The sequence below is a fragment of the Pan troglodytes genome, chromosome 15 (assembly GCF_028858775.2).
Source record: "Pan troglodytes isolate AG18354 chromosome 15, NHGRI_mPanTro3-v2.0_pri, whole genome shotgun sequence".
Lineage (NCBI taxonomy): Eukaryota > Metazoa > Chordata > Mammalia > Primates > Hominidae > Pan > Pan troglodytes.
In genome coordinates this window covers 73,028,641-73,054,489 of record NC_072413.2, presented here as the reverse complement: position 1 = coordinate 73,054,489, position 25,849 = coordinate 73,028,641, and the positions used below count along the sequence as shown (strand labels likewise).

Sequence of the window (25,849 nt, the reverse complement as noted above, 5' to 3'; positions counted from 1 at the left end):
CAGCATGTCTCTTTTGAAAGAATTTGAGAGCTTTTTTTCTAATACGAATTATATATTTGGGATTTCTTTTTCTGATTTTTTTCTTGCAGGTGGATGTTCCCAAGGCCTTGATTATTGTTGCAGTTCAATGTGGCTGTGATGGGACATTTCTGTTGACCCAGTCAGGCAAAGTGCTGGCCTGTGGACTCAATGAATTCAATAAGCTGGGTCTGAATCAGTGCATGTCGGGAATTATCAACCATGAAGTGAGTGTCCTGATTGGTGTTCTAACCACATCATCAGAATTTCTCTAGGTTGGAATTTCTTTGAGATGCCATTATTGGTTAGTGACCATGGAATTTGACTTTAGTTATGGTCTCATAGGCATTGTGTGCAGCAAAAGAAGCCAGCCACAAAGAGTACATGCTATATAGCTCTATCTGTGTAAAATTTAAGAACAGGCAAAATTAACTTATACTGGCAGAAATCAAAACTGTGGCTACTTATTGAAGGAGGGGTATTAACAGAAGAGGTGGAAGGGATCCTAGAGTAATGGGAATGGTCTATATCTTGATCTGTAATGGTTATACAAGTATATGTATATAGAAAAATGTGTCAAGCTGTGTGATATTTTGCAGTGTGTTATACTTCAACAAATAAATTGATTACAAAGAATAAAATGATGAAATTCAGCTTTTACCTTACTGAAATAGGAACAAGCAAATTAATGTTATAAAAAAAACGTATTTCCATGTATCACCTTCCTGGAGTTTTTTTGATTGATTGGAGTTTTTTAGATTTCTCCCAAATCACTGATCCTGTTTAGGCTTATCGAATGTAATTACCATTCTGTCTTCAAAAATGTTAGCAAATTCACCACTGATATTGTCTTAGTTTCCTTTTTTTTATTATTATTATACTTTAAGTTCTAGGGTACATGTGCACAACGTGCAGGTTTGTTACATATGTATACATGCGCCATGTTGGTGTGCTGTACCCATTAACTCGTCATTTACATTAGGTATATCGCCTAATGCTATCCCTCCCCCCTTCCCCCACCCTATGACAGGCCCCAGTGTGTGATGTTCCCCACCCTGTGTCCAAGTGTTCTCATTGTTCAATTCCCACCTATGAGTGAGAACATGCAGTGTTTGATTTTTTGTCCTTGCAATAGTTTACTGAGAATGATGGTTTCCAGATTCATCCATGTCCCTACAAAGGACATGAACTCATCCTTTTTTATGGCTGCATCTTAGTTTCCTTTTTGTGTTAATATAATGAGTTTTGTCATTTTCCAAAGAATAAAATTAAGAGACAGAAGTTTTCTGACTCAATGAAAAAGGTAAGAATCAATTTTTAAGCAATCTAAAGTAGTGATTTTCAATTAGGAGAGTACAAATTCAGGGCAAGGCTGGAGAGAGTGTCTTTGTAGTTTGAAAAGAAATATTCAGTTGCCGGGCGCGGTGGCTCATGCCTGTAATCCCGGAACTTTGGGAGGCTGAGGTGGGCGGATCACGAGGTCATGAGATCAAGACCATCCTGGCTAACACGGTGAAACCCCGTCTCCACTAAAAATACAAAAAAAAAAACCAGCCAGGTGTGGTGGCAGGCACCGGTAGTCCCAGCTACTTGGGAGGCTGAGGCAGGAGAATGGCGTGAACCTGGGAGGCGGGGCTCGCAGTGAGCCGAGACCGCGCCACTGCACTCCAGCCTGGGCGACAAAGCGAGACTCCGTCTCAAAACAAAACAAAATAAACAAACAAAAAAAAATTTAGAATTACTATTACTTGATTTATGTTTTCATTATAGCAGTGGATTTGTTGTGAAATTTTAAACTTAAATGAGAGGATTCTTTTTTAATACTAATTCAAAGGGAACATGAGTTTTAATTAAGTTGAGAAACACTACCCTATAGATGAAATTAGATCACAGTAAGCTGATTCCTTTATGGGCTAGAGACAGTCCTCAGGACTTTAATTCTTTGCCCTGCCCTTCCCTGCCCTTGTTAGATATGCAGAGTGTATAACCAAGGTAAATGTCAACGATTCTCTCCTTATATAAATACCTTCTGGGATGGAAAGTTCATGTTTTATAAACCCTAAGTCAGAATCTAAAACTTTGGTTGTCAGAAAGTTCTGCCTCATGTGCTGCATTCTCTGATTACATATTGAGCTTATTTCCTCTTGTTTTCTGTTGGAGATGGAAAACTACCTGGCACCCTCTTCTTAGTAATATAACTCACTTGAAAGGCCTTTTGGTCACCAGGACTTTTTTCCAATCTCAGCCTGATTTTCCCTCGATTTTCTTACCTCATGCATCTGCTTTGTGTTTTATTTTGTTTCAGGCATACCATGAAGTTCCCTACACAACGTCCTTTACCTTGGCCAAACAGTTGTCCTTTTATAAGATCCGTACCATTGCCCCAGGCAAGACTCACACAGCTGCTATTGATGGTAAGTTGATTTACAACTGTATCACATGCCTTAGTAGCTGAGCCTCTTTTATTCTACCAGGTATTAGGTTTTCTTTATATGTATGTCATCCCGATTTCCCCTGAAAATCTAGTATTATTTCATTAATGTATTCAGGTACATATTTTTATTGATAATTATTATAAATGCATAATAAATACATCCTTTTATGAGAACACCACACCTATGATTCCAGACACCTGTTGTCTCTGATTAGCACCTTTTATAAGTATTCTAAGGTAGTACTCATTTTTCTCACTAAAAATACTGTACTGGAGAGAGAATACAATATTGAGTCGCTGACTGGATCTAATTGGTTATAGTGCCTAGATACTGTATTTGTCCTAGGTCCGGGATCATGTGGCTAGTTTTGTATTTGTATATTCTAACAACCGGAAGCTAATCCATGAAGTCTGCTTGGCTGCATCTTCTCTAGGTTCCAGGACTCATTTGTGCCTTGTTATTTCTTTTTGCTTATCTCTCAGAGCGAGGCCGGCTTCTGACCTTTGGCTGCAACAAGTGCGGGCAGCTGGGCGTTGGGAACTACAAGAAGCGTCTGGGAATCAACCTGTTGGGGGGACCCCTAGGTGGGAAGCAAGTGATCAGGGTCTCCTGCGGTGATGAGTTTACCATTGCTGCCACTGATGGTGAGTCTGTACATATCATTTCAAGCTTTCTGGACACATGGCTGTGTTTCAGTTCTTGGCTGGGAAAGAAATGGACTAGTTATTTGTATAGCTGAATTGTGGATGTACTTTTTTATCTGTATTAAACTGGTGGCCGGTTATATATATTGAGCTTTATTAACTTTTCATGTGTTCAACATAGTGATTGTTTTTAAAGGCCAGATTTCTAGATAATGATAGGTTAATGTTCTACATTCCTCCTTTTTTCATTTCAGCTTTCACTTTTTTGGTAAAATGTTATAAGAATTATTAAGTACTTCTATATAACTTGCCCAGTATCTTGTTGATTGATTTCAGTAAACATTGATTGGATTGCTGGAGAGAACAGCATATTTTCTCTGTTGGCTGGGGTCACCTGTACTGCAGTGATGTCCATAGGGACTGCTAAGGTTTGAAGGGCTGCTTTCCTCTATATTATGTATCTCTCAGATTTCTGAGTTGGTCTAATTGATTTTTCTCCTCTCTTTTCTCTGAGACGATTTTTTTTGTTTGTTTGTTTGTTTGTTTTTTGAAACAGAGTTTCGCTCTTGTTGCCCAGGCTGGAGTGCAATGGCGCAATCTCGGCTCATCACAGCCTCTGCCTCCCAGGTTCAAGCGATTCTCCTGCCTCAGCCTCCCGAGTAGCTGGGATTACAGGCATGCGCCACCACACCCGGCTAATTTCTGTATTTTTAGTTGAGACGGGGTTTCTTTATGTTGGTCAGCTGGTCTCGAACTCCCAACCTCAGGTGATCTGCTTGCCTCGGCCTCCCAAAGTGCTGAGATTACAGGCGTGAGCCATTGTGCCTGGCCTTTTTTTGGTTTTTTTTTTTTGAGATGGAGTCTTGCTCTATTGCCCAGCCTAGAGTACAATGGCGCGATCTTGGCTCACTGCAACCTCCACCTCCCGGGTTCAAGTGATACTTGTGCCTCAGCCTCCTGAGTAGCTGGGACTACAGGCACAAACCACCACGTCCAGCTAATTTTTGTATTTTTAATACAGACAGGGTTTCACCATGTTAGCCAGGCTGGTCTCGAACTCCTGACCTCGTGATCTGCCCACCTCGGCCTGCCAGAGTGCTGGGATTACAGGTGTGAGCCACTGCACCTGGTCCTCTGTGGCTATTTCTTTCCGCAGTATTGTCTGGTTCCTCACTCCTCTTCTTTTTTTTTTTTTTTTTTTTTTTTTTTTTTGAGACACAATCTCACTGTTGTCGCCCAGGCTGGAGTGCAGTGGCGCGATCTCAGCTCACTGCAACTACCGCCTCCCAGGTTCAAGCGATTCTCCTGCCTTAGCCTCCTGAGTAGCTGGGATTACAGGCACTTGCCACCATGCCCAGCTAATTTTTGTATTTTTAGTAGAGATGGGGTTTTGCCATGTTAGCCAGACTGGTCTTGAACTCCTGACCTCAGATGATCCACCCGCCTTGGCCTCCAAAAGTGCTGGGATTATAGGTGTGAGCCACCACGCCTGGTCACTCCTTCTCTTCTGTACTGCTGCTTGTTGCTATCCTACATTCCCTTCCTTCTTTGCTTGATTTTTTCCTCTTTTTTCTTTTTCCTGTGTCATCATCTGAACTTCTAAATTTTTGTAGCCACTTTTTTCACTTGACTGGTAACAACTCACATTTCATTTTCTCTCTTTTTTTTTTTTTTGAGACAGAGTCTCGCTCTGTCACCCGGGCTGGAGTACAGTGGTATGATCTCGGCTCAGTGCAGCCTCTACCTCCCGGGTTCAAGTGCTTCTCCTGCCTCAGCCTCCCAAGTAGCTGGAATTACAGGCGTGTGCCACCATGCCCAGCCAATACATTTCATCTTCCTATCTTTTGACTCATCAACTTTTTTGTTGTTGCTTGTGCTCTGAGATATCCTTGTTTTCTTTTGGTCCATGCCTGTTCTGTACTTATGAGGGGTCTCAGGGATATTGTCAATGAGGTGATCTGTTACCATATTTAAATAAACCAGCATTCAGAACAGCACATTAACTCTCTCTGCTTGTCCCAAAATAAGGGACTTTAAGGAGCAAACTGTTTAGGTCAGACTTGGATAAATGGAAACGTTACACAGGACAGTCAGGATGTCACTGAAGATAAATTTAGTGCAGCAACTGCAGTAGCACTTTCTGACAGGGCTTCAGAGAGCTCATGTTTCTTGAATAGATCTATGTAGTTCATGACTTTAACTTCAGAATGAGGAATGTAAATTTGGATTCTGTGGCTGGGCATATTACCTTTTGATGTTCCTATACTCCTCTGAACTGTACTTGATGGCCTCATTCATGTCCAAGTCCTCTTTTAGGCTCTAGGAATATAGAAATGAGTCTCAGAAAACCCCTGCTTTCAAGGAGCTCACACTCTAGTAGAATAGGGGACTAGCACAGGCAGGTGTTAGGTGCTATAATAGCAGCAGCCTAGTCTTCTAAGTCCTGGAGTACCCCAAGGCTCACTTGTCTCTCCAAAGTGAGCTCGTTCCCTTAAATTCCCCCTATACATTGACTGCTTTATATCACCAGGCTTGACCTTCAGACTCATTTATTCAACAGCTCCTCAACTTGATGTCTAAATTTAGGGTGGGCCATATAACCCAGTTATCTTAGACCTATCCTGATTCATGCCTTCATGCCTGTTGTCCTGGCTTAATGATTAATAGCCACCCTGTTTCATTTTTTTAAAAAAGGCTGATTTGGATAAGAAGTTATAGGCATCTCAGACAAACTTAGTATACTCAAAATCAAACTTCTGATTTTCTGCCCAGATCCGTACCTCCTGCAACCTTCCTGTCTCACTAAATGGCAACTTCCTCCTATACTCCACATCCCATCCATATTGGTTATCTTCAGAATAAATCCAACCACTTCTCACCATCTCCACTACAACTGGTCTCCCTGCTTCCATCCTTGCTCCCCTGCCATCAGTTCTCCTCAGTAGACAGAGGGATTCTCTTAAATAACTACTGCTCAAAACCTCCAGTGATTTCCTCTATCAGCCAGTAAGTGCCAGAGTCATCACAGTGGCCCAACTGGCCCTATGTGAGCAGGACCTCAGCCACCTCCTGACCCCTTCTGTTATCCCGTCCCTTCCTTTACTTTGTTCTAGCTGCAGGGGTCTCCTTGTTCCTTGTTTGTGCTGCTGACATTACTTTTGCTGTTGCTGTTCTCTCTGCCTGGAAACTCTTCCTCACTCCAGTAGGATCTCTGTTCAAGTGTCAGAACTCCTCTGACCTACCCTATCTAAAATAATGATATCCCACCCCACTGTTACTCTTTGTTTCCACTTATTTTTCTCCACCATTTATCTTCATAGCATTTATCACCACCTTAAATATTAGGTGTATATTTATTATTATCAGTCTCCCCTACTAGAATGTCAGTTCCACAGGGCAAGGACTTGGTTTTGTTCACTGCTCTATCACCCCATGCAGTACCTGTCATGAAATAGATGTTCAGTCACTGTTTGAATGAATGACCGATAAAAAGTTGTTGAAGAAAAAGGTGAATGATTGGATGAATGAATGAATGAATGGCAGTACATAGGAAGAGTGGGCATTTTTACCTGAATGGAATCAGGAAGAGTTTAGGCTTTATATAGGAGAATAAACAGCTTTCCGTTGTTTAGTACATAGTGGGAAGTCTTTCTAGCTCTAGGATATAAAGATGGGGAACCCGGAGAATTGGGAAGCCAGTGTTCTGTTAAATGGTCTGCTGTTTAACTTTTTTCCTAGATAATCACATTTTTGCCTGGGGCAATGGTGGTAATGGCCGCCTGGCAATGACCCCCACAGAGAGACCACATGGCTCTGATATCTGTACCTCATGGCCTCGGCCTATTTTTGGATCTCTGCATCATGTCCCGGACCTGTCTTGCCGTGGATGGCATACCATTCTCATTGTTGGTAAGAGTTTCATATGTCTGGGGTTGGGATGGCTTTGACAGAGGAGGGACCCACATCTGAGTACTGTTAGTCACATTGTTGGAAACAGAAATGTCCTGAAGAAGCTATTTCTGTAAGTCTTGTAATGGTCAAGGATGCCATGCCTAGTGGTGGGAACAGAACATTGTCATTTCCTGGAGCTTCGCTATGTTCCATCTCTTGATTATTTTTTAATATAAGTTTGGGCTCTGCCTCCCCCCTTAGAATTGATTTTTTTGGTTGTTTTTTTGTCTTTTTTTTGAGTTGGAGTTTCACTCTTTTCGCCCAGGCTGGAGTGCTATGGTGTGATCTCGGCTCACTGCAACCTCCGCCTCTTAGGTTCAAGCAAATTCTCTTGCCTCAGCCTCCCAAGTAGCTTGGACTATAGGTGCCTACCACCACGCCTGACTAATTTTTGTATTTTTGGTAGAGACGGGGTTCCACCACGTTGGCCAGGCTGGTCTAGAACTCCTGACCTCAGGTGATCCACCTGCCTCGGCCTCCCAAAGTGCTGGGATTACAGGCGTGAGCCACCGTGCCTGGCCCTAGAATTTGTTACTTCTAATCATCCACCAATTAATTTGTTGTCTGTGCTCATGCTTTCATGAGAAACATTCAGTACATCCTTTAAAAGAAACTTTAAATTATAAGCACTTTCTGCATAAAGATTACTTTGTTATGAACTACTTTATAAATGCCTGTGTAAGGGTTTATAAGTCTACTTTTAGATCAGTGGTTTGCAGCCTTAGCAGCACATACATTAGAATCCTTGAGAAGATTTTTTTTTTTTTTTTTTTTTTGAGACGAAGTCTCGCTCTGTCGCCCAGGCTGGAGCGCAGTGGTGCGATCTCAGCTCACTGCATCCTCCCAGGTTCAAGCGATTCTCCTGCCTCAGTCTCTCAAGTAGCTGGGACTACAGGAGTGTACCACCACACCTGGCTAATTTTTGGATTTTTTAGTAGAGATGGGGTTTCACCATATTAGCCAGGCTGGTCTTGAACTCCTGACCTCATGATCTGCCTGCCTTGGCCTCCCAAAGTGCTGAGATTACAGACATGAGCCACTGAACCCGGCCAAGAAGCTTTTAAGAATACCATGGTCCAGACCCTATCCCTGACCAATTAAATCAGAATCTCTGGGGTGGAACCTACGGACCTATGCAATGTTACTTCCTTTTTTTAAATTTTGAGACAGAGTCTCACTCTGTTACCCAGAATAGAGTGCAGTGGCACAGACACAGCTCACTGTAGTTTCGCTCTCCCAGGCTCAATTGATCCTCTCACCTGAGCCTCCCAAGTAGCTGGGACTACAGGCCAGTGCCACCACACCTGGCTAGCTTTGTATTTTTTTTTAGAGATTGGGTTTTGCCATGTTGCCTAGGCTAGTCTCAAACACATGGTTACTTTTTAAAACTTCCCAGGTGATTCCAGTGACCAGCCAAGGCAGACAGTTGCTAATGTAGATAGTGAATATACTTAGAATAGCAAGTGGTGCTTAGCTTATGATACTAATTTCTAAAACTGTAAGTTATAGTTCTAAAGTTATCTGGAGTCAAGGAGAGCAATTATCTCCCTATCCTAGTCTTCTCTCATTTTTCTTGCCTATATCTGTATACAGTGCTTACCTACCAAATATTTTTTCTCAGAGAAAGTATTGAATTCTAAGACCATCCGTTCCAATAGCAGTGGCTTATCCATTGGAACTGGTAAGTACCAATGTTTCAGGTACCAGTGGTTTTCTGAAGTGTGGGTCTTTTGGTTAGATTCCATGTAGACTCCAAAACCCAAAGGAAAATGGGAAATGTCTTTGGGAAGTGAGGAATACAGTGGTTAAGAGAGAAGATCATATTTTGTTTGGTTTTGCAGTAAGTTATAACTTTTACATTGTGGTCAGAGAGACAGTACATCATCTTTGCCTCCAACGCATATGCAAGTAATTAAGTAGCTTGCCCAGTACTGTAATATGACTTATGTATTACTCCTTTCCTTACTATTCTAGGGGGTAATGAGTCCTCTACTTCCATGGTATTCCCAGGGGTATTCCAGTCTAAAGAAATAGTTCACCAAAACAGGCACTCAGAATAAAACTCGGCTAAACTTTCAGTGTGGTTAGGAGAATCATCCCAAAGATCTCTGATAGATTTCCTTTGACTGCTGTCTTCATGGTTCTCTATTATTGGGGACCATGCCAGGAAATTGAATCTATTTTCCTTTTTGGTTTTCTACCTGCTAGAGTCCCTGTAGTCTTTGATGTCTCAGAACCAGGATTCTGATTTATTTTATTTATTTATTTTTTTTGAGGCACAGTCTTGCTCTGTCATCCAGGCTGGAGTGCAATGGCGCAATCTCGGCTCACTGCATCCTCTGCCTCCCAGGTTCAAGTGATTCACCTTCCTCAGCCTCCCAAGTAGCTGGGATTACAGGCATGCACCACCACACTCAGCTATTTTTTGTATTTTTAGTAGGTTTGGCCAGGCTGGTCTCAAACTCCTGGCCTCAAGTGATCTGCCCACCTCAGCCTCCCAAAGTGCTGGGATTACAGGCATAAGCCACCATGCCCAGCCCAGATTCTGATATTGTTTGGAATCAAAACACATAAACACCCAGAATAAAAGCAGATTAAAGCTGGGCACAGTGGCACAGCCGTTAGTCCCAGGTACTCAGGAAGCTGAGTCAGGAGGATTACTTGAGGCCAGGAGTTCAAGGTTACAGTGCACTATCATCATGCCTATGAATAGCCACTGCAATCCGGCCTGGGCAACATAGCGAGACCCTATCTCGAATGAATGAATAAATACATAAACAATCGGTCAATCAAACAGATTAAACCTCCAAAAAGAAACAGCTGAAAACATGATCTAGACTTGTTGAACTTCAGTTTACACATATACACTGACTTATTACACCATATTATATATAGTTAAGTAGCCCATTGCTTGGCATCTCTGTTTATGTATATTAATATCTGTCAAAACTGACTAAAGATCTTTCACTAAGCACAGCAGTTCTACTACAAGTTTGTTTTGCTAAAACAGTATTTAAAGGAAAAACATAAAATTAAAAGCAAATGTCCATTGTTGGGAAGATGTAAACTCGAGGAAGAGCAGGGATTTTTGTCTTTTTTATTTATCATTTTATCTACTTCCCTAGAACAGTGCCTGGCAAATGGTAAATGCTCAGTAACTATTTGTTGATTAAATGCGTTGTAACCATCCATTGGAGTGAAAGTGAACATCTCCAAATATTTCCATAATGTGAAATGTAAAAAGCAAGTTGCAGCAGACTACATGCCTTTTTATAAAGTTTAGAAACAAGTAAAATAGGCTGGGTGTGGTGGCTCACGCCTGTAACACCAGCACTTTGGGAGGCCAAGGCAGGCAGATCACAAGGTCAGGAGATTGAGAGTATCCTGGCCAACATGGTGAAACCCTGTCTCTACTAAAATACAAAAAAAAATTAGCCAGGCATGGTGGTGCACATCTGTAGTCCCAGCTACTCGGGAGGCTGAGGCAGGGGAATCGCTTGAACCTGGGAGGCAGGGGTTGCAGTGAGCCACGATTGCGCCACTGTACGCCAGCCTGGCGAAAGAGTGAGACTCCATCTCAAAAAAAATAAATAAAAGTAAAATGAATAGTAATGTATTATTTAAGGATGCATGAAGGTGATGAAGTTTTTAAGAAGAAATGATAAATATAAAATTAAACAGAATGGTTTCATCTGGGTAGGAGGCCAGAGAAGAAAGGAATTCACAAGGCAAATACAGTGATATAGGTAATGCTCTAGTTCAGCAGTGTCCCGTAGATCTTTTTGCAACAATGGAAATGTTCCATATCTGTGCTGTTCAGTATAGTAGCTACCAGCTTTCTGTGGCTATTGAGCACTCCAGAGAGTGGCTTGTGTGACTGAGGAACTGAATTTTTAATTCTCTTTAAGTTTAAGTGGGCACATATAGCTAGTAACTCATATTGGATAGTGCAATTCTAGTTCTAGTGGCAAATAGACCTATGTTTATTGTTAGACATGAAAATTTACACGTATGTTAAAATAGTCTTAGGTATATCTAAAATGCAGCATAATCTTAAAAAGCCATTTAAAACAAAAAGTAAGCTTCAGAACTCACTTTGGTAACTATAGTTCTGCTGCTTCCTTAGGATCTCAGCATGACCCAGTTAGTCCCCAGGCCAGCACAGCAGGTGATAATTAACCCTTCTTTACATTTAGCCTCAGAAAATACCAGGCATCAGAACAAGGATCCCTGAGGAGTAAGAGAAAAAAAGAAAATACCAGGCAATTTTTTTTAACTTTGACAGATTAATCTTCTTAATTATATTTTTCTTTGGCCCATATTAAAATTCAGTTTCATTTCCTGACCACACATCAGCTAGTCTTCATTAAGGTTGCTTGGAATATGCTGTATGATATGAAAGAATCAGCCATTATATTATAAAAATTGATACAGATAGTCATCAGAGAATGTAATGTTCACATTAAATTTTGAAGAATTGGCCGGGCGCAGTGGCTGACGCCTGTAATCCCAGCACTTTGGGAGGCCGAGGCGGGTGGATCACTTGAGGTCAGAAGTTCAAGGCCAGCCTGGCCAACATGGCGAAACCCTGTCTTTACTGAAAATACAAAAATTAGCCAGGCATGGTGGCGGGCACCTGTAATCCCAGCTACTCAGGAGGCTGAGGCACGAGAATCACTTGAAGCCAGGAGGCGAAGGTTGCAGTGAGCCAAGATCGTGCCACTGTACTCTAGCCTGGATGACAGAATGAAACTGTGCCTCAAAAAAAAAATTGCCGGGTGCAGTGGCTCACGCCTGTAATCCCAGCACTTTGGGAGGCCAAGGTAGGTGGATCACCTGAGTTCGAGACCAGCCTGGCCAACATAGTGAAACCCCGCCTCTACTAAAAATACAAAACAGCTGGGCATGGTGGTGTGTGCCTGTAATCCCAGCTACTCGGGAGGCTGAGACAGGAGAATTGCTTGAACCTGGGAGGCAGAGGTTGCAGTGAGCCAAGATCGGGCCACTGCACTCCAGCCTGAGCAACAGAGGCTAGACTCGGTCTCAAATAAAAAAAAAAAGTTGAAGAATTCAACATTCAGATTTTCCCCGGACAGGGAGTTAATGGTAAGTTTACCTGGCAACTTTAAGAGCAGTTTGGCTCAAATATTAAAGACCTTTTTATATAAGATAAGTGTCTATGGAGGATGCTGGAATCTGAATGTATCTCTTAAAGAAGCAGAGTAAGCATGGGTGCTAGATTTGGTGGGCTGTGGTTGGGGTGATTGTTTGGTAATGCTTTTAGAATATTGATAACCTGCTATGGATACAAGATAAACAAAGTTGGTAAATGGAAGTGAAGTTCATTATGAGCATCCTGATATACAAATACAACTATACAAAATTACAAAACATAGTTTGTATGAAAACCAAAAATTTAGTCCCTAACATTTGACTTGCACTGTTGCCATTGCACTTCATGCAGCTTATAGGCACCTTTCCAGGGTAAGTAGGGTTGTCAGATGGTAAATCTGTCTTGCTGCATAGCAAAGCTGTCTATTTCTGTGCTGTATATCTGTCAGTGTTTCAGAGCTCTAGCCCAGGAGGAGGCGGCGGGGGCGGCGGTGGTGAAGAAGAGGACAGTCAGCAGGAATCTGAAACTCCTGACCCAAGTGGAGGCTTCCGAGGAACAATGGAAGCAGACCGAGGAATGGAAGGTTTAATCAGTCCCACAGAGGCCATGGGGAACAGTAATGGGGCCAGCAGCTCCTGTCCTGGCTGGCTTCGAAAGGTAATTCCTTTGGAAGAAGTAACTTGGATAAAATATGTGGCCCTTTGCAGGAACTAGAAAGAGCTGTCAGGGTCTCTCAGTTTTCCAAGTACCTAGTAAACTGTTGTGCATCCTGAATCCAGCCTTCTGATTTCTACCTGGAAAGAAATTGCCTAATCACTAATCCTTTTTTCTTTCCAAAAAGATAAAAAATGTTCTCATACCCTTGTTACTTAAGTGAATGTATTATAAGTTACTATAACCTACCTTGATGGCAGTTTTTGTAGTACATGTATATAAAGATTAAGCTTACAGATTTTATACTGTCATTTATAGAAATGGAATATTGGAGCAATTGGAATGCCTTACAATAGGAAAATGGTTGATGAAAGTTGAGATACAGAGAGTAAAAATGTTGGATTGGGCACAGTGGCTCATGCCTATAATTCCAGCACTTTGGGAGGCTGAGGCAGGAGGATCACTTGAGCCTAGGAGCTTAAGACCAGCTTGGGCAACACAGCAAGACCTTGTCTGTACCAAAAATTTTAAAAATTAGCCAGGTGTAGTAGTGTGCACCTATAGTTCCAGCTACTCAGGAGGCTGAGGCAGGATGATCACTTGAACCTGGGAAGTCGAGGCTGAAGTGAGCCGAGCTGTGCCATGATTGTACCACTGCAATCCAGCCTGGGTGACAAAGCAAAACCCTGTTCAAAAAAAAAAATAAGAATGTAAGAATGTTGAAGTATATTTATTTTCATGGAAAGTTACTCACAACATATGGCTATGCAGAAGAGGATGATATATCTGTATGATCTCATTCTTTTAGGAAATATGTAACACACAAAAGAATGTCAGCAAGACTATGTATTGACAGTTTTTAAAGTGGTTGTCTGTAAGTGATGGAATTGCTGGTGAATTTTATTAGTTTCCTTTGCCCATTTGTATTTTCTCATTTTCTACAGTAAATATTTATGGTTTGTGAAATTTTAAATTTTTTACCAAAAAAAAAAAAAAAAAAGACCGAGCATGATGGCTCCCACCTGTAATTCCAGCACTTTGGGAGGCCAAGGCAGGAGGATTGCTTGAGTCCAGGAGTTTGAGACCAGCCTAGACAACATAGGGAGACCCTATCTCTATAAAAATTAAAAAAAAAAATAAGGCCAGGGCCAGGCACGGTGGCTCACGCCTGTAATCCCAGCTCTTTGGGAGGCCAAGGCGGGAGGATCACCTGAGGTCAGGAGTTTGAGAATAGCCTGGCCAATCATGGTGAAACCCCATCTCTACTAAAAATACAAAAATTAGCCGGGCAACGTGGCTCACGCCTGTAATCCCAGCACTTTGGGAGGCCGAGGTGGGCGGATCACAAGGTCAAGATATCAAGACCATCCTGGCCAACATGGTGAAACCCCATCTCTATTAAAAATACAAAAATTAGCCGGGCGTTGTGGCGCACGCCTGTAGTCCCAGCTGCTCAGGAGGCTGAGGCAGGAGAATCGCTTGAACCCAGGAGGTGGAGGTTGCAGTGAGCCGAGATTGCGCCACTGCACTTTGGCCTGGTGACAGAGCGAGACTCCGTCTCAAAAAAAAAAAAAAAATTAGCTGGGCATGGTGGCACGCACCTGTAATCCCAGCTACCTGGGAGGCTGAGCCAGGAGAATCACTTGAGCCCAGGAGGCGAAGGTTGCAGTGAGCCGAGATCGCACCACTGCAGTCCAGCCTGGGCGACAGAGTGAGACTCCATCTCAAAAAATAAATAGATAAATAAATAAGGCTGGGCGAGGTGGCTCACACCTGTAATCCCAGCACTTTGGGAGGCCAAGGCGGGCAGATCACTTGAGGTCAGGAGTTTGAGACCAGCCTGGCCAACATGGTGAAACTCTGTCTCTACTAAAAATACAAAAAATTAGCCAGTTGTGGTGGTACATGCTTGTAATCCCAGCTACTTGGGAGGCTGAAGTAGGAGGACCACTTGAACCTGGGAGGTGAAGGTTGCAGTGAGCCGAGATTGTGCCACTGCACTTCAGCCTGGTGACAGAGTGAGATTCTGTCTCAAAAAAATAATAATAATTAGCGGGGCATGGTGGCACATGCCTGTGGTCCTAGCTACTCAGGAGGCTGATGTGGAAGGATTATTTGAGTCCCAAAGGTCAGGACTACAGTGAGTCATGGTTGTGCCACTGCACTCCAGCCTGGGCAACAGAGCAAGACCCTGTTTCAAAAAAAAATTCTGTAGGTTTAAAGCTCCCTGTCTAATAAGACTAAACTTGCTAGTGATTTGAGGAGCGTGAACAGAGGAAGCAGCATGCTGTTCTGTCTGCACCTTTAGCCTCAGCTTTCAGCAGTGTGGCAGCCAGCCTCACTGACACTTCCTTGGAGCGTCCCAGCTCACTGAATAGCCTGTGTAGAATAAGCATGTTGGAGTGACACACCAGAAACTCCAGCCTGTGTTCTTTGAGTTTGCCTTTGCATCACTGTTTCTCTGATGAAGGGGTGGCAGTTTGTTCACAGGTAGGCTGTGATATGTTGTTAACCACAACTGTCTTGCCCACTAGAGGGTGCTGAAGTCATGAGAGAGGGAAAACTATAGCAAAAAGAAGGGAATTTGGGAGGAAGCAAATACTGCAAACAGACTAATGAGATTCTTTCTCATATACATAGGAGCTGGAAAATGCAGAATTTATCCCCATGCCTGACAGCCCATCTCCTCTCAGTGCAGCGTTTTCAGAATCTGAGAAAGATACCCTGCCCTATGAAGAGCTGCAAGGACTCAAAGTGGCCTCTGAAGCTCCTTTGGAACACAAACCCCAAGTAGAAGCCTCGGTAACTGAGCTTTTTGCCTTTGAATCACAACTAGGTAAACAGTCACTGCAAGCTCTGCCTGGTTCTTCTGGCCTCGCTCTAGCTTTTGGGTTTCAGCTGCCCTGCATCAACTCATTATACTGTCTATTCAGCAGTACTTAAAGCCTCAACCCAAGACTAAACTGAGTTGCCTCAGAAAGGTATTTATCCTTCCAAATTTCTGACAGGCTAACACCTTTCTAAAGGGATTGTCTTTTCCCTCTGCCTCAGAAATACCAAAATTCAAATTCAGTTTTTCATGACGCTGGCAGGGTGGGTTAGAGGCTCTAAATATAAGAAAGAAGTAATACTGGTAGTCTAGTGAGGAAGCAACACATGTACACCTAACCTTGGTAAAAATGACATTGTGGTAAATACCTCAGTAAAACTATAAGCCAAGGTCATGAAACTTTTTCTATAAAAGGCTACATAATTATTTTAGACTTTTCCTATTAAAGGCCACATAGTAATTATTTTAGACCATTTTAGACAGAAATGTGTACAGCCTCTTTTGCAACTACTCAACTCTGACATTGTAGCACAAAAAGCAGCTTCAAGTAATACATAATGAATGGGCATCCTTGTGTTCCAATAAAATTGTATTTACAAAAACAGGCAGTGGGCCAGAATTGGCCCATGGGCTATTTGTTGAACCCGCCTATAAAAAAAGTACAGTAGAAAAGAGAAAAATCCAGACTAGGATCATCAGAAAGCTTCCCAGAAGAGGTAATAATACCTTTGAAAGTTCAAGGTGAATGTTTTAATTTCTCTGTCAGTTCACCTTCTTAAATTGTGTTGGTGGTCCTGTTTACTGACCACCTCTCAGATCTTTTCTAAAGTGTGATTCACTGCATATCATGAATATTGACCCTTTGGGTCTGTGATCTGAAAGACTTGTTCCAAACCAAATCATGCTTTTCCCTACTTCAGCATTTTAAATGAGAAGATACCAAGGTGCTTTAAAATTTTTCACAAAGTCCTCCAAAATAGATGATTGGTCTCCCACCTTGGCGTAATGGGGACTGAGGCAGAGAGTTCACTTTCCATGTTATGTCAGTGCCCATCGCTGTTATAATCCTAGCATTTCTGTTTCTCTTACATATATTCATGTGTATATATGATTTATCTTGTTAATTTAAAAGTAAAATCTGATTGCACTTAGAGGAAGTTTGGATTGAGGAGCTATGACACCTGGGCAGAACCTCCTGCAATCTCCTTCTTGTCTCTCCAGTCACCTCGGCTGAATCCTGCAGTAACCTGTGCTGGGAAGGGAACACCACTGACTCCTCCTGTGTGTGCGTGCAGCTCTCTGCAGGTGGAGGTTGAGAGATTGCAGGGTCTGGTGTTAAAGTGTCTGGCTGAACAACAGAAGCTACAGCAAGAAAACCTCCAGATTTTTACCCAACTGCAGAAGTTGAACAAGAAATTAGAAGGAGGGCAGCAGGTGAGAGCATTAAAAGAATAATCCAATTTCTAAGCCTGTTTTGAAGAATCACAGAAACAAAACACCAAGTACTGAAATAGACTTGTTCCTTTGCAGGTCCTTACTTTTTTTTTGAGACGGAGTCTCACTCTGTTGCCAGGCCAGAGTGCAGTGGTGCTATCTTGGCTTACTGCAACCTCTGCCTCCCGGATTCAAGCAATTCTCCTGCCTCAGCCTCCCGAGTAGCTGGGACTACAGGTGTGCACCACCATGCCCGGCTAATTTTGGTATTTTTAGTAGAGACAGGGTTTCACCATGTTGGCCAGGATGGTCTCGATCACTTGACCTCGTGATCCACCCGCCTCAGCCTCCCAAAGTGCTGGGATTACAGGCGTGAGCCACCGCGCCTGGCCGATCCTTAGTTTTTAATGATACCATTTTTGTAATTATAATCCCAGAAGCCTTGGGCCTTGTTCAGGCACCTAGATTGAATCATTTTCATCACTTGCATTGCTTTTTCTTAGTGTATGTTTTTTCTTTTACAATACTTAATTACATACCTCTGAAAATACAGACATTCTCCTGAACAACCACAATACTATAACCACACCTAAAAAAATTAATACTAGTATTGTCAATTCTCATCTAGTATCCAGCTGATACCTCAATTTTCCCAGTTTTCCCCACAAAAAATGTCCTTTATAACCATTTTTTATCAGACTAGAATCCAGTCAAGAATCCCACATTATATGTATGTCTTATTTCTTTTCATCTAAAACAGCTCCCTCCACCACCATCACCTTTTTTAAATTATTTTATTTTTATTTTTATTTTATTTATTTATTTTTTTGAGACAGTCTCACTCTGTTGCCCAGGCTGGAGTGCAGTGGCGTGATCTCGGCTTACTGCAACCTCCACCGCCCGGGTTCAAGTGATTCTTCTGCCTCAGCCTCCCAAGTAGCTGGGACTATAGACGCTTACCACCATGCCCAGCCAATTTTTGTATTTTTAGTAGAGATGGGATTTCACCATATTGGCCAGGCTGGTGTCAAACTCCTGACCTCGTGATCCACCTGCCTCGGCCTCCCAGAGTGCTAGGATTACAGGTGTGAGCCACTGCGCCAGGCCTTATTTATGTATTTATTTTGAGACAGGGTCTTGCATAGTCACCAAGGCTGGAGTGCAGTGGCACAAACGTGGATCACTGCAGCCTTGACTTCCCAAGCTCAAGTGATTCTCTCACCTCAGCCCCCCAAGTAGCTGGAACTACAGGCATGTTCCACCATGCTCTGCTTCACCTTTTAAAAAAATACTTTTATGACACTGACTTGTTGAAGAAACCAGGGCAGTTGTTCAACAGAATGTCCCACATTCTAGATTTGTCTTGTTTTCTCAGGGTGTTGTCTAACTTGTTTTTCTGTCACCCTGTCTTTTCTGAAAACTGGAAGTTTAACCTAAGGCTTGATTAGATTCACATTAAACATTTTTAGTGAAAATACTTCAAAGGTGATGCTGCTTGCATTATTTTTCGAGAGCCATGCTATTGTTTTATGTAGAGGGAAGTAGAAGCAGAGAAATAGGGTTAGGCCCTTGGCTTTGCCATTTGCCAGCTGTAGGTGTTTGGGCTACTTTGTTTTCTCTGAGCCCTGGTTTCTCACCTGAAAGAAAATAATAGACACCTTGTATGGTTCTTTGGAGGATTAAATGAACTAATGTTTATGAAATTACTTTAGAAAATAATATACAGGCTGAGCACGGTGGCTCACACCTGTAATCCCAGCACTTTGGGAGATTGCTTGAGCCCAGGAGTTCGAGACCAGCCTGGGCAACCTGGTGAAACCCCATCTCTACCAAAAATAAAAACTAACTGGGCATGATGGCACACGCCTATAGTCCCAGTTATTCAGGAGGCTGAGGTGGGAGGATCACCTGAATCTGGGGAGGTCAAGGCTGCAGTGATCCATGATCACACCACTGCACTTCGGCGTAAGCAACAGAGCAAGACCCTGTCTCAAAAACACACACACACACACACACACACCAGGTAAGATTGGCAGCTATAGCAGGGAGAAGATTGTTTTGCCCAGGACTTTTTCCATTTTAAAACTAAGAGTTCTGCATCCCAGGAAACCCCGCAGTCCTGGACAAACCTGGATAGTTGGTCACCCTACCTGCAGTAAATATAAAGGTATGGACTGTATCTAAAATAGTGCCATGAGCGTCTCACAAGATCGTGGCTACAAATCCTTAGCCACGCCTTAGCCAATGCCTTAGAAGTTGGCATTGAAAATATAGTACTGAACTACTGCTGTGACTAGGTGGCACTGTTGCTAATGTGGAACTGTGTTTTATCCGGACAGGTGGGGATGCATTCCAAAGGAACTCAGACAGCAAAGGAAGAGATGGAAATGGATCCAAAGCCTGACTTAGATTCAGATTCCTGGTGCCTCCTGGGAACAGACTCCTGTAGACCCAGCCTCTAGTCTCCTGAGCCTATAGAGCCCCCAGGAGACTGGGACCCAAAGAACTTCACAGCACACTTACCGAATGCAGAGAGCAGCTTTCCTGGCTTTGTTCACTTGCAGAAAAGGAGCGCAAGGCAGAGGCTCTGAAGCACTTTCCTTGTACATTTGGAGAGTGGCATTGCCTTTTAGATAGGATCTAGGAGTGATTTTATTGTTTTGGAGAATGGAAGGGCCCCCATGGCCCTGGCTTTGTCATCAGTGACTGCCATAGCAACAGCAGCTCTGTACCTCATCTGTTGATCCCACCTTTAAAGAGGAGACACAGTGCTCACCTTAATTGCTCTGGTAGCAGCTTATATCCCATGTATCATTTTCACCATTGATTGGAAGCTGCCTTGGGAATTCAGTACCAGGCATTACCCCTCTGGGTGGGAGAGGGAAAAGTGTAAAGTTGGAGTGGGCTGGAGTCAGGTGTGGCCCGCCCAGTGTCCTCTGCAGAGTGGTGAAGTAGTCTGGCCCTCTTGGGAGCCCTGAGTCCAGGAAAATATGTCTGATGGAATCAATCTAGGGCTTGTTTCGAAAAAGTTCAGTTACTCTGTGCAGCTAAATGCTTTAGGAGGAAAGGTAGGCTTAGGTTGCTTTTCCTCTGAGGGTTGATTGAAATTTCTTCAGTGAGGAATAGAGAAAGGGCAGGACCCTCCTCATTACACAGCTGGTGTTTCAGGCTGTGACCAATGCAGGGTGGGATTTCCTAACTGTGGATGAGGGGATGAGGTGTCTCTGAGGGATGAGGTGTCTCAGAGAATTGAGTCCATGGGGCAGTCAGAATAGCCTTAAGAGAAAATCATGAAGGAGAAGAGGTCCTCCTTTAGCTGCCTCTACTTGGTATCTTAGAGAGGGCTTAGAGGGCTCTCAGTCTTCTGCCCGTGAAAAGACTTCTTTGAGCCTCTGCCTTCATGGCTCTTAGGGTTCTGATCTTGATATCAGCAGCCCCAACCACTTTGTTTCTGTATGTCTAGTCAGTATTTTCCCCCTTTTGGTGTTTTATGAAGCCATGTGATAACGAATGAATCTGTATCATTTTTCCTACCTGAGTGGCCCAAAGCCAGCACCAAACCCTGGGAGTCCCTGAAGCCTAACAGAACAGGTAGAACTTGCAAAAGGAATTTGGCTGAGAGCTCACTTCTAATCCTGTACTCACTGTGTCTTTGTAGATAGAAACAAGCTAGCCTTACCAAAGAGAAATAGTGTCATAGAAGAACAAAACTTCATATAGAAAGTTCTAGGCATGTATTTGATGGTTTCCTTAAGGATGTGAGCTTTGTATTTCCACCTAGCCTTGTAAAATGTTCCTGTGGTATTTTGTGTCACACATCCTACCTTTGATGAGTCTCACATCCCACCTTCCTACAAACAGCTAAATTAATTTTGTTTCATTTTCCCCAGACCAAAATGTTTGATAATCTTTTCAACATTGTGGGAGGTCCTGTGCAATGGAAATTTTGCCATTTCTCCAAAACTGGTGGCATAAAGGCTGATGCTTGGGGAGAACCCCATTGCTTGGGACAGGCAACTCTGTTCAATGGGATCTTCTTTGGTTTGATGTTCCCATTGTTTTCTCAGTTCTGGGAAGCCTAGTACATTAGTACTAATGTAATCACTGAAACCTTTTCTTGAAATAAGGGAAGCAGCCAAACTTTGATTAAAGTTGCAAGTTCTGGGGACTTGCGGGGGTTGTCATAAACTGTAACAGTGGGTTTTGGTTCAGCATGTAAATGCAACTTTGATTTTCTTGAGGACCGATTGACCTGTCATGTCCCTGTATCCTCATGCTCATCATCTCAGCAGGCCTGAGAGGCTGGGTCAGTTTGGGTGTTCATCATGAGGATTGCTTCTGCCATGGAGCTGATGGACATGGGCAGGTTGCTGAGAAGGTGGGGTGAAAGTGAGTGCCGGGGATGGGTGAGTGCCCTGGTCTTGTTCATAGAGGAGCCTTTCCCTAGCAGTGGAATGCTGTGGTCATTTTCTCTAGCATATTCCCTTGGGAAGTCTAGATTTGCTATTAATCTGGCTGAGAATCTAAGTTCTGTGCCTTAGAGACAGTTTGCACTTTCCCATATTGTGCCTGGGACAGCCATATGATTTTTTTTCCCACCAAACAAGTATGCAAACAGAAACCAGTTCAAAGGGGGATGGAGTAAAAGATGAGGCAGTAGAAATGCCTTTGAATGGTTTTCTGTAGCTAATTCTCTTTAAGTTTTGTCCTGCTTTTTTTCTTTATGCAGTGCTAGGTGTTTTAAGTTTTCTAGTAGTATTGCTTTTGAGTTACAGTATAACCTGAGTTACTCCTCTGCTCTAACATTGTTGCAGAAGAACTAGTTTATTGTTAGCCAGGTTGCTTGAAAGGTTGAGAGTGGAGTGGTTTGGCATTTCTGTTTTAAATAAACATTTAAGCTCTTAATCAGTACTGTGCCTCAGTAAGCCTGTGCATGGACCTTAGTCTCTGGGGATAAAACATCCAGATTCTAGGCCTCCGTGAATCTTTGATTCTGTGAGTCTTTACATAAATAATGTTCTTGGAACAGAAACAATGCAAGGGACATCTGCACAGAAATATTCTTTGCTTCTCTCCAGTTTCTTATTCTTGCCAGCAGAATCATTGCTGCTGCTACAGCTTTTTTCCCAAAAATGTCTAAAAGTGCCGAAAGTGCAGAGGGAGGGAAAAAATGAGTCACTAAAAGAAGGATGATCCTTTCTTCTACCTACCTCCACAGTCTCAGTGGGGGCCTTTCCAAGTGATAATGCCAGTTTATGGTTTGTAAAACTTTTCCTTCAAAGAGATTGAACTGAATTTGGTCTCCCTGGCATAGCACAGCCAAGTTACAACTTCTCTTGGCTGAGCATTTCACTGAAGTTTAAAGCAAAAGTACACTAAAAATTTTCATTTCACTTGCCATATGTTCACAAACATTCACAATAGAACAATTCAGGGGCAAGAATACATTTTAAATAAATTCATTCACATGAAATCCCTAAATCTCCAAAAAAGTATTCATGATGGTCAGGGCAGAGTGGGCTGTAATCAGCACTATAAAACATGTTCCTAACTGCTGCAAAGCCAAAAATCATTTATTGTTTCAGTGATTAACTGTGGAAATAAACACGCTGATCATTAAACCTCACAGAATGATGAACATTAGGGAGAAAAACTCCACTATGTCACATCTCTGTTACCACCTGTGTAGCTGTGGAGAGTGATAAATTGATAATGAAAGCAAACGTTGGCCAGAAGGTGCTGTGCTGCATTACATACATTGCTGTTAAGAAATACTGTCTCGGGCCAGACGCAGTGGCTCACGCCTGTAATCCCAGCACTTTGGGAGGCCGAGGCGGGCGGATCACGAGGTCAGGAGATCGAGACCATCCTGGCTAACACGGTGAAATCCCGTCTCTACTAAAAATACAAAAAAATTAGCTGGGTGTTGTGGCGGGTGCCTGTAGTCCCAGCTACTCTGGAGGCTGAGGCAGGAGAATGGCGTGAACCCAGGAGGCGGAGTTTGCAGTGAGCTGAGATTGCGCCACTGCACTCCAGCCTGGGCGACAGAGTGAGACTCCATCTCAAAAAAAAATACCGTCTTGGCAGGACAGGCGCGGTGGCTCACGCCTGTAATCCCAGCACTTTGGGAGGCCGAGGTGGGCAGGTCAGGAGTTCAAGACCATCCTGGCTAACCCAGTGAAACCCCGTCTCTACTAAAAATACAAAAAATTAGCCGGGCATGGTGGTGGGCGCCTGTAGTCCCAGCTACTCGGGAGGCTGGGGCAGGAGAATGGTGTGAACCCGGGAGGCGGAGCTTGCAGTGGGCCAAGATCACTCCACTGCACTCCAGCCTGGGTGACAGAGCGAGACTCCGTCTCAAAAAAAAAAAAAAAGAAATACTTGATGATAGCATAGTGGTCAAGCTTGTTTCTCCTGGGAGCGCTCTTCCGAGGATATTTGGGCTGTCTCCGGAGTCGCAGTGTCTTCGGCCGCTATGCTATCATCAAGTTTCCGCTGACCACTGAGTCTGCCATGAAGAAGATAGAAGACAACAACACACTGGTGTTCATTGTGGATGTTAAAGCCAACAAGCACCAGATTAAACAGGCTGTGAAGAAGCTGTATGACATTGATGTGGCCAAGGTCAACACCCTGATTCGGCCTGATGGAGAGAAGAAGGCATATGTTCGACTGGCTCCTGATTACGATGCTTTGGATGTTGCCAACAAAATTGGGATCATCTAAACTGAGTCCAGCTGCCTAATTCTGAATATATATATATATATCTTTTCACCATATAAAAAAAAAAAAAAAAAAAAAGAAATACTGTCTCGGCGCATCTGCATACATTTTTAATGAAATGAGTTTCCACATGAGTTTCCCCATGAAATTTCTCCTATGGTGTAACCTTATGAACTTTAGAATTTATAATGTTTACTTGCACTAAACATTTCTTGGATAAAGTTGTATAAAATACAGACATTAAGAAGCAGCATGCATTTACTGTCATCCTCTGAGCTATCCAGGAAGAAATTCAGATTTTTTTAAAAAAAGGTTCTTATCTCTTCCCAGAGACCAGATCAAGATAAATTTAAAAGATGAAAGATATTTCTTTTTTTTTTTTCTTTTTTTTTTTTTTGAGATGGAGTCTTACTAGGTCACCAGGCTGGAGTGCAGTGGCGCGATCTCAGCTCACTGCAACCTCTGCCTCCTGGGTTCAAGCAATTCTCCTGCCTCAGCCTCCCGAGTAGTTGGGACTACAGGCGTGCGCCACCACGCCCAGCTAATTTTTGTATTTTTAGTAGAGACGGGGTTTCACCATGTTGGCCAGGATGGTCTCGATCTCTTGACTTTGTGATCCGCCCACCTCGGCCTCCCAAAGTACTGGGATTACAGGCATGAGCCACCATGCTCGGCCTTGAAAGATATTTCTAATATAACCAAGGCCTAAACATGTAGAGATTAAAGGGAACACTTAAAGCATTGACTATTGTTTTATTTCTTTAGCAAAATGAGAGCAAGTAACTGCTTCCTTTTTAGAAAGCACTCCCCACATATAACAACAATTTGTTCTCTCTGGAGGGCCCTGATCTATGACCTTACTAACATCCAGGGATCCCAAATCCAGGTGCCTGTGGTACCAGGCAGATAAGGTAAAGTGAAGCAGGCCAAGTGAGACTGCAGTGGTCTGGTGCTACCATTCCCATCTGGAGGAGCATCTGATTCTAAACCCCACCCAATTTGTGCCATGCGGGTTGCTGGCCCAGTGTTTCCAGAACTTCCAGTTTTTCAAGAGATGTTCCATATCCCAGTTTTTAAATGTCAGATCATGTTATGAATGCTAGGCCAGCCAAATAAAACATCTGTGGAGCAAAGCAATCCACATGTTGCCATTTTGTGACCTTGGCCACAGCTTATTCTTGCCATCTATTGCAATGTACTGGTTTACATTCCCACTTAAAGTGTACATTTCATTGAACTTGCCTAGGGAATGCACCTATTAGGTTAAATATCCATTATCTCTGTGTGAGGTTTCCTTAAGGGGCTAACCATAAAGCTTTATTATGTGATACCTCCTTTCCTTTGGAACAATTAAAAAGAGTGCAAAGAAATGTGTGCTCCTATTTAAATATATAGGATTTTTTCCCAGCCTGTGTCCTGCAGCTTCACCGCTAAAGCCTTAACTCACATTTCAAATTGGTCTGATCTGTTAGCCCAATTTTTTTTTTTTTTTTTTTTTTTTTGAGATGGAGTCTCACTAGGTCACCAGGCTGGAGTGCAGTGGAAATGGAGCAAGAGTGAGTGGCCATTTGTTACTTAGTAAAATAGGATTTTGTTGTCTGTCTAGCCCTGTTGACTAGCTCAAATTGAGCAGTTTTTCTCCAGTATTTTAAACTAACAATTTGAGTAATACAGAACAGTAATCCTAGGATTTCTATCTGTTGTGCTAACTTCACTCCTATCTGAACTGATAATACTCTCGCAGACATTAACTTACCAGTTCTCTCATTTCACTAGTGTAGGACTCACTCATCTTCTTGTTTAATTTTAAATCTCCAGACCTCACTAATTGAGGGTCTAACTTGTGCTAGGCAATATTCTACACAGAGAAAATTAAAAAGATTTGATCCCTTTCCCTTCAAAGTTTACTCTCTGAAATAGAAGTTGACTATGCTATAATTGCCAAGGGCATGTGACACTGTGCAGTGTCCCAGCTTTGTTTTGTTTTGAGATGGGGTCTTGCTTTGTTGTCGAGGCTGCTCTTGAACTCCTGGCCTCAAGCAATCCT

At 42.8% G+C, this 25,849-nt stretch overlaps 1 protein-coding gene across 4 annotated transcripts in view; it reads left to right on the top strand.

Annotated features, from left to right (window-relative positions):
• The window catches only part of NEK9 (NIMA related kinase 9), a 45,272-nt gene extending 23,288 nt beyond the window's left edge, over window positions 1–21,984 (top strand). For all 4 annotated transcript variants that reach the window (XM_016926437.4, XM_016926436.4, XM_063793735.1 and 1 more), the window contains 9 exons: window positions 90–245; window positions 2,324–2,432; window positions 2,936–3,097; window positions 6,836–7,006; window positions 8,670–8,729; window positions 12,610–12,818; window positions 15,456–15,617; window positions 16,867–17,079; window positions 19,419–21,984. In XM_016926437.4, coding sequence (XP_016781926.1) covers window positions 90–245; window positions 2,324–2,432; window positions 2,936–3,097; window positions 6,836–7,006; window positions 8,670–8,729; window positions 12,610–12,818; window positions 15,456–15,617; window positions 16,867–17,079; window positions 19,419–19,541 — 1,365 coding nt within the window. In that variant the 3' untranslated portion in view covers window positions 19,542–21,984. The remainder of the gene's footprint in view (window positions 1–89; window positions 246–2,323; window positions 2,433–2,935; window positions 3,098–6,835; window positions 7,007–8,669; window positions 8,730–12,609; window positions 12,819–15,455; window positions 15,618–16,866; window positions 17,080–19,418) is intronic.
• Window positions 21,985–25,849: the final 3,865 nt, after the last annotated feature.